Source organism: Corvus brachyrhynchos, unplaced genomic scaffold, assembly GCF_000691975.1.
Source record: "Corvus brachyrhynchos isolate BGI_N302 unplaced genomic scaffold, ASM69197v1 scaffold245, whole genome shotgun sequence".
NCBI lineage: Eukaryota > Metazoa > Chordata > Aves > Passeriformes > Corvidae > Corvus > Corvus brachyrhynchos.
In genome coordinates this window covers 3336397-3345697 of record NW_008238988.1, presented here as the reverse complement: position 1 = coordinate 3345697, position 9301 = coordinate 3336397, and the positions used below count along the sequence as shown (strand labels likewise).

Sequence of the window (9301 nt, the reverse complement as noted above, 5' to 3'; positions counted from 1 at the left end):
GGGACGTTTGACAAGGACATGTAGTGATAGGACAGTGGGGAATGGCTTTAAACTGACAGAGGGCAGTTTTAGATTGGATATTAGGAAGAAATTTTTGACTGTGAGGGTGGGGAGGCCCTGGCCCGCGCTGCCCACAGAAGCTGTGGCTGCCCCATCCCTGGCAGTGTTCCAGGCCAGCTTGGGTGGGGCTTGGAGCAACCTGGGATAGTGGAAGGTGTGATTTAATTGCATTCTTATCATGAAGGTTTTCTGCTGAAGCATTTCCACCCCCCCCAAGATGAAATACCTAACAATTGCAATCTGTCTTTGTAAGACTCCAGAAGAAATACACAGTGAAGAGGAAGACACAAAGTTTCCAGGAACCAATTTCATTGATGTTACTGATGTTATGCAGGTAATCCCATTGCAAAGGTGTCCTTTCCTTTTAATCATTTTTATATTTGTTTTATATTATTCTGTCAAAACTTGAAACACAGTGGAAAGAAACTATTTTGCTTTCCTAGCAGCTTTAAAAGTACACTTTGTGAGCAATAGTGAACTGTTTACAGTGCTATAGAGGATATTAGAAATTACTGTGTGTTGGTGAGTAGAGAAGCTTTTGAAAAATTAGAGGAAAAAGCTAAAATTAGCTTTTATTTGGATGTTAGAATCCACTAGAAATACAAGTAGTTCTCTAAAATCAGCAGTGATTATAGCACTTAAACTTTACAGTTTGAAACTCTGCATGTAATTAATATAGTGACAGGCTAAAAGAGCTGGGGTTGTTCATCCTGGAGAAGAGAAGGTTCTGGGGAGACCTTGGAGCATCTTCCAGTGCCTAAAGGTGCTCCAGGAGAGCTGGAGAGGGACTTTGGACAAGGGATGGAGGGACAGGGCAAGGGGGAATGGCTTCAGCCTGACAGAGGGCAGGGTTAGAATTAGATCTTAAGAAGAAATTCTTGACAGTGCTGGTTTATGGTAACACAGGTTTATTTGAGATTCTCTTTCACAGTTTAGTTTTTTTCGGGTAGCAAATCCTTTCTTTGGTTAGCTGACCTCTTGTCTGCAGGATCCTGAGAAACACTCAGGCTTGGTGAACCAAGCCTGTATGTCACTTTACTGAACAAAACTTACTGTGTGTAATCAAAATTTACCCAAAAATTTATATTTTTTACCTCTTCTGTGTCTTCCTGATCCCAGGATAAGAGTGTACATGAAATATTAACCCTAGAGCTTCCAAGTAGATGTATTTTCAAAATGAGTTAATTATTTAACATTATCAGTTAGTTAAAACAGCCCTAATTTGGTGATTTGTGTATCAAAAGTGTGCAAATGCTTTATTCATTTATAGTTTCAAAATTGCTTTATGTTACTGGAGCGGAGGAGTTAAATCTCTGTGGACATTGTTCTTCTGTTAGCACAAGAAAGAAGCTTTAAAGAAACCATTTTAGGGACTATCAAAAAATGCTGCAATGTTAAATTTTTATTATGTAAATAATAGTTATTAATCTTTTCTTTTTCCATTTTTCTTCCTGGATTGCTTTTATCTCTTAGTTTTGGCAATGGGATATATTTTAACCACAATACGAAAAACGTTCCAAGTGAAACATATGTTTGGCCTATGACCACACGGACAATGTTCTTAAAAATGTGCAAGGCAAACACAATGGGGAAGCATAAAATCAGTCTCTGGAGTGGCAGGGGTATTTAAGACATCAAAAGAAAGCAAAGTTATTGTTATAGAAGAGTCTTCAGATTCGTGAAAGTATGTGCATAAAATGCTATACAAAAAAATAGCTTTTGTTGTCTTCCCCCCACTCCCCTTTTATTATAAAAGCTTAATTCTGTTAGAACTGAGTAGGATAAGTATTTGTGTGAGACAGCTTTCTCTTTTTTTGTTTAGTTTTGTTACCTATTCCTGGTTTTTGGTTTTTTTCCCTGGCAGTGTTCCAGACCAGGTTGGACAGGGCTTGGGGCAACCTGGTCTGGTGGAAGTGTCCCTGCCCATGGCAGGGGTTTGGAACACAATGGTGTTTGAGGTCCTTTCCCACCCAAACCATTCTGTGATTATTTCAGAGTGAGAAACTTAGCTCACATTAAACCCACAACTGACTCTCAGATTTATTGAGTCTGCTCTCAAATTCTTACAAGCAGCCACATCCTGCAGTTCCTTTAGCAAACTTCCTGGGATTTAAGATTAAATGCACTTTTTGCTCTCTCTGAACATACCCTAATTGCAAGGTAGGGGCTTTTTTCTCAGAATTTTTGCTTCCAATTTGAATGCCACAACAAAATACGGAACCTGCAGAGCTCAGAGTAAATGTATTTTCCTCAACCCTCGTTTCCCATTGATGCTCTTGGTCAGGCCATTGATATTTTTACACTTCACTCTTCAGGGAAAAGCTTACAGGTGACACCTGCAATGCAGCCTGACCTTGCTCTTGAGAATTGCTTTAGAAATCCATCAAGAGGAAATCCATGGCTTAAGTTTCAGGAGGCTTTAATAAAAGACTCTGCATGTACATGTTTGGTAATGGAACAAAACTAATCTATACCATCTAATCATTTCAAACTTTTTTTAATTATCTGAATGTAATTTGGGAAATAGAATTTTGGCTTGATACTTTATAATAAAGTACAGAGATTAATATTCCAATCATATCTGAAAGTCTTTCTGATTTATGCCATATTTTGATTGGGGCTTGTGATAGATATTTTCAACAGTCTCCAGGGAAGCAAAATGAAGAATTGAGTGCAGATTATTCAAGATTGGTCTACAAGTTGATATATGTTCAAGTTCAATCTGTATAATTAAATACTGACTATTACATTTTTTTTTATTTCAGCAGAGATATATCACCCCCAAATGAATATAATTTTGTGCATTATTATGGATTTGTGCACTATAAAATATGAAATATTTTAGAAATGCAGTAGAACTGCAAAAGTTTGTCAGAGTTACTAAATATATGTAAGATGTATTGTATGTACTTGCTTTATTTAATCCAGATGTTTGTATTTTGCATGCTTTCAGAGGTATTAAATAGGCAACATCAAAGAAAATTTATGGAGTAACGCAGGCAGAAGAAAATGCATAATGAAATGCTGGACAAAGACATCTTTACATTTGCTGTCAGAATGAATTATTGTTCTGAATACACATATCCCAACAGCATGAACTGCTGATCAGCTTGCAAGGCACCCAGGGCCTTTTGAGTTTAACTTCACTGTTCATTTCTATGCCTAGAATGGTTTAAAAATCTTTGTTTGTCACCCAAATATACATATTCTGGTCTTCTCCCTTCTTTGAAGATTATCACTATTTAAAGATCCAGAAAGACCCAATAGTTCTTTGTGTAATACCCATCAGGGACCTTTCTGACTTGGCAGTTTTAAAATGTATTAAGATAGGAAAAATGTTAAGGCTGGGGTGGGGAAGGAGACAGGAAAATGTTACAATCTTTTTTTCCCCATTCTCTGTTCTTTGTCTTTTCAGTGATTTGTTCTTTTTTTCATAGATAATATGTGGTATGGGGTCTTCTTATTTTATGGGTTAAAAGTAAGTTTAATTTATATAAGGGAAAAGAAGACTTTTTTTCCTCCTTTCACTGTGCTGGAGATTAATCTTAGTAAATATGAGCAAGTGAGCTTTATGCACCATCACATATTTCTCACTGCAAATTCAGGGCTCAGCTCTTCATCTCTTTCTGGCATGCCAAATTTTCTTCTTAGAGAATCATATTACTATTAGAGACATTTGTTTTTAATATTGCAAGTGGAGGTTGCAGGTTCTCATTCATCAGGAGACATTACAATATGATGGGTTAGTGGCTGCTTTTTGGGACTTGGTGCTGTTTGTTCTGCAGGGGAAAAGGAGGGAGGCGTCTTTGGGAAAAACCAAATATTTTAACACATCAAGTCTCTTCTCTAACTTTTTAGAAATAGCACTTTTAACATTAAAATCAAGATGTCTGTGAGGGTTGTGTGAATTATTGCCTAGAAATACCTTCTAACTTTTCAGCAGCTGAAGTTAATGGAAGTGTAAACACACGTGTGACATATGTGTAAACTATTAATGTCTAGTTTTCAATGCTGGCAAGTTTATTAGTTTTGATTGACTACATGCTCGTTAACTTCTGTGAATTTGTCTTTTCAGAAGGGAGACTTTAAAGAACAAGTTTAATTTATTTTAAGAAAACCAACCAAAACACCAAACTCAACCCAAACAAACAAAAAACCCCCTAACCCAACAAGTAACTGTAGAATGTTTCCTAAAGGTTTTTGTTTAGAGGAGGAACATTTCTGGTGTGACATTAAAGAAACCTGTCAGAGGTCACAAGTAAATTTTTCAAGTATTAGCGTTGCCACTGGCTCCCTGCCCTGTGCAGCACAGGCAGGAAATATGAGCCAAATCATGTTTTACTGAGCAGTTCCTATGGCTTTATACCTCTACAGATTTATGATTTGCTAAGCTTAGAGTTGTGTCAATTAACTACAACACACTAAGGAGGGAGAATGTGGTTTGTGTGCTGTGATACATCCACAAATGTTTCTTAAAGAAAAAACCTGACAGCTACCTCAATGACATTGCCTTCCAGAAATGTACCATAACTTAATTTACTACTTATTTATTAGGATCAGGAAGAGGAGAGGGATGAAATTCCAGAATTCCTTGAGCCTCTTCTGGAGCTTAATGGCCAGTTTAAAGTTGCCTCGCCACAATACAATGGTCCTTTGTTTCCTCCAGTGACTTCTGCCCCTCAGCAGCCTGCTGATATTTTGGATGAACTGATTCAAAGGAGAGAAACTATAGAAAACAGGTTGATAAATTGGTGAGTTGCAATTTAACAAAGTGGCAAAGAATATATATGGAAGAAGGAATGATTCCCTAATTATCCTTCCCTTTTTTCTTGCCTCCATTCCCTTATCCATTTTCCTTTGAGCTGCCTTGCATTTTATGTCAAGAATGCTCTTTTGTGTGCTTTTAGGTGTCTTGGTGTTTGCTGATACTTAAATGGGTTTTATTCTGCCAGGGTGGAACAAGAAATAATGGCAAAAATTATCAGTGAGATGTGCCCAGCTCAGAAAGAAAGAGTGCCCAGCATTAGCAGCTCAGAGGGTGAAGACAGTGAAGTTGTAACCCCTGACACTGGTAAGTAGGAATTATTGTTCTCAGCAGATGGATTATCTCAATTTTTGGCTGATTTTAACAAGCTGTGTAGGTGGCTGTTCCCTGAGCCTAAGGGTGGATAATGCTGAACCAGTGAAACTGTAAAAAGCAGCAGTGCACACCTGAATTTATGTTGAGGCAGAGCAAGTGTTACAAGGCCATTGAAATAAATTACCTAAAAGAAAAGAAAAAGAAGACTTAGAATAACAGCACTGTACAAATCACCATCTGTTATTGGCCATCTAAATCACATTTGGCATTTTGCTGAGCCTGTAATGTTTGTTTGCCTTTCTTTTGTTAATAGATATGTCAAAATTTACTTCCGTTATGAATGTGTGACAATGGAGAGAAATGCCTTTCTCCTGTGATGTTACTGCCTTTTGCTGTTGCCTTCTTTTATGCTCCTGATTTGTTTCTCTCCTGTTGTCTATCTGGAAGATTAAAAAAAAATCACTTTTTGCAAAGGAATGTTTAAAAGTTTATAGAGAATGAGTGGCTGCAGTACAGTACATGGATTTTAGGAATTGAGACCTGGCTGTGTGCTTCATGTTCCTTCATTTTCAGTTGAAGTCGCAGGTGGTGGAGGATTTCAGCTCTTTGTCAATGCTGGTGTCCCTGTGGACTCAGAAATGATAAATCATTTTGTAAATGAAGCTCTCAGTGAAACCATTGCAACCATGCTGGGTGACAATCAGGCTCAGAGAACAGTTCCTGATGCAAGTGTTCTTCCCAGCACAACCACAGTGATGGTAAGAGTCTGTTTTATTTAAGCTTTCCCACTGAAGTTCTGAGGGACTTGGTCCTTAATTTCATGTTGTTGAAAAATAGCTCGTGTTATTTTCAACCAAAAATAGTTAAGCTGTTTTCTTGCAAACAAATGAGATATGAAGAAATTAATTTCCTCATCTTAGAAGAAATGGAAGCTGACAGCAATATTATTTTTGGTCTTACGGGCTTCCAGCCATTCTTTAATATCTGTTAAAATGTCTATTAATTCTTTCTGAGTTTTGAGTTCAGTAGTTTTGAATAAATGCTTAATTGATTAGTAGAGCTTCCTGTAATACAGGATAATTTCCTGTGTTCTCTTTGATAATCAAATGACAGCTGGCTCTTATTTTGATAGCAACATGACTGTGCTGCAATCTGGTGTTGTGTAATGTCTTTGGGATGCTTGTGGAAATTGCTGTGCTTAGAAATCCAACTATGGGAGCCTTTGTTGGAAGTGGGATCAGTCATTCTGTTCTTCTGCAGTATAGTTAGACTGAAACACCTCCTCCTGCCTGCTTCAAGGGACAAATAGGTGATTCTATAGGCAAAAGTAAAGGTTTCACTGCTGAGGGCTTCACCTCAGCCATCCTGCATCTCTTCCACTCCATTACAGGTTGAGGAGGGCCTGATGTTCCTCTCAGCTTGTCCTTTGATACTCAGAAACCTCTTCTGTTGTTCATTCCACATTTACTGATGGCCCTTTTGTTTCTCTACCACCTTAAACTGAAATATTCTCTGGCTGAAATGGTTGGGTTTTCCTTGCTATATACATTTGTGTACTTCAAGAGATTAGTTTTGTCCTCTTTGGCCTTTGATTAGCCTAAATAAAGCAGTCATCCATATGTGGAGCATTTTTGGCTCTTGCTGTTGGGCAGCTCTTTGATGTTTTCCAGTTTAGACTGGTTTCAAGCACAGGTAACAGTAAAATGCTAATAGACATTTTTAGTACTAATGTGGTCTGCAAGATGGGGTTTCCTTCATGCTTTGTGCTGTAGTAGTGATTCTCTCCTGCCTTTATTGGAATCCCAGGCAGCTAATTATGGGGTTTTTTAAAGTTTTTTCACATTCGTAGCATGATAGCACAAGTTAAAGGATAGCTAGCAAAGTTTTTTTAATTCTTCTTTTTCCATTTGTGCTCAGCCTATAGCAGAAATTCTTGAATATGTAGTTAATGCATTCTTGACTTCTCCCTTCCCACTGTGAATTTTCCTATCTAGAACTGAATTTCAGCTGTTACTGAGTTCTTTGGTGTTCACGATGTCACACGGTTGGGTGTGAGCTGCCAAATGTGTTGGCAGGTTCCACTTTCCATGAGATATTTTAATAAAAATCATCAGCCTGAGGACGTGCTCTTCAGAAACTAGCCTGGAAGTCTTCCTATAGCCTCACTGCCTTGTTTTCTTTATGAAATGTCAGAGAACAAGGCTGGAAAAAATCTGCAAAGGTCCATCATATTCCTCCATAGCAGTCCAAACAACAGCCATCATACTTGCTTGTCAGATTTATGTTCATTGCTGTCATCTTTTTAAGGAACATCACAATTCTGTTTGTGCTTCTTTTAGTGCTTTGCTGTCTTGGTTATAGCTTTGTTTGTAATCTTGTTTTAAGATGAATTTTTGTACCATGAATCACCATACTGACTCAATTTTATCCATGTCATGGAATGTTTTCTTGCTTAACATTGTCTCAAATGCTTTATTAAAATTCATATAATAATAGAATTCATATTTAGACTGGACATTAGAAAGCATTTCTTTAATAAAAGGGTGGCTAAACATGGGATTAGGCTTCCTGGAGAGGTGGTTGGTATCCCAAACCTGTCAATGTTTCAGAGGCATCTGGGCAATGCCCTTAACAACAAATTTCAGCTTTTGGTCAGCCCTGAATTGGTCAGGCAGTTGGACTGGATGATGATTGTAGGTCCCTTCCAACTGAAATAGCCTGTTCTGTTCTATACATAATGATTTCCCAATTTAATTATTTTAATGCCTAATTTACTGCTTTTAATTTATTTTGTCCTGGTGCAGCTTCCTAGAGGAGATAGGTCCATGAAGCAGCAACTGTTCCTGTTCTGTGATAAGCTGCCTTTCCCTTTCTTCCTCAGCTCTCTCTGGGGATACTGGGAAGGCAGGAATTTTGCACTGAGATAGTAACTCTGGTTATGATTTTTCATCCCCTCAGGAGGCTCCTGTGCCTACTCCACTGCCAACACCCCAGGCCACACCACCACCAACACCACCTTCAGAAAAAGAATTGCCTCAGGTCAAAACTCCAGATTCATCTCCATGTCCTACAGAAATGAGTGGGGATGTTCGTGAACATGAAAAAATTAAAGAAACAGGTATTGAAAATAGTAATTGAAGTTTAGAAGTACCAAATATGCTTTAATCTACTGCCTTTAATTTTCTTCTTCAAAGAAATGTTATCTCTCAGGATAAATATTCTTGAGGCTATAATTCAAGTGGAAACTCATGTTCTACAAAAAATTATGGGCTAATTTATATAGAAAGCAAACATCTTTTATTTGGTAACAGTTCTATTTTCAAAATTAATGCACATTTCTATGGTCTGTGTGATTTCTACCCCTCCCAAACCCTCCACAATTTCTCACATCAGAAAAACAGCTTTTTGCTCCTTCCTGTGCTTCTAATGTTAATTAAATCAAATGTACACTCTTCAAGTAAAGCAACTTGGTTTTTAAAATGCAGAGCAGTCTCCCTTGAGGAAGAAATTGAGGTTTTATTCTAACTTCTTCAGGTGCCAACACTGTACTTAAAAGAAGCAATTCTTAATCAAGTCTTTATAACTATCAAAAGGTATCACAAAAACTGGAAGTGTTTGGTAGAACTGACTCTCTCTGTCTGAGATTTACTTCCTGCTTTCCTTTCTGATCTGAAATTTGCCTTCCCACATGCAGGAGTTGAGGTTGCAGCTGCCACGGGCCGTGTTGTCACTCCTGAGGTCACTCCTGTCACCACACCTCCCACAGCAGCCACATCAAGCCCTCCTGCCTCAGAATGGGGCTCCCAAGCTGAAAAAAGGGAAAGTCCAAAGCCTCCAAACCCGTGGGATGGTGCAGAACTTCCTCTGGAAGAAGAGAAACCCAGTCCTGTAAATGAAGAACTGTTCTGTCCCAGGGCTGTGTGAGTTCAACAGGCTGCACAGTTTTGTCATTGCTTAAAACCTGAAATATGTATACTCTTTCTACATATATGCTCAAAAAGTCAACAGAAAGAAATGCTTAATGTGTATATCAGGAGGCATTTGAGATAAGCCAGGATTGGATTTTCATTTTTTTTAATTGCTTGAAGTGCATTTTAGAGAAAAATATGAAATTGGGGCCTTTCTCAGGATTTGTCAGCCCTTGTTCATTGCCCTGCTGAA

General features: G+C 38.1%; 1 protein-coding gene across 3 annotated transcripts in view; it reads left to right on the top strand.

Annotated features, from left to right (window-relative positions):
- Positions 1–9301, top strand: part of KIAA0586 (KIAA0586 ortholog) — a 68162-nt gene that overhangs the window by 21636 nt on the left and 37225 nt on the right. For all 3 annotated transcript variants that reach the window (XM_017738922.1, XM_017738921.1, XM_017738920.1), the window contains exons 19-24: positions 314–394; positions 4615–4811; positions 5013–5131; positions 5714–5898; positions 8099–8258; positions 8835–9060. In XM_017738922.1, the coding sequence (XP_017594411.1) occupies positions 314–394; positions 4615–4811; positions 5013–5131; positions 5714–5898; positions 8099–8258; positions 8835–9060 (968 nt within the window). The remainder of the gene's footprint in view (positions 1–313; positions 395–4614; positions 4812–5012; positions 5132–5713; positions 5899–8098; positions 8259–8834; positions 9061–9301) is intronic.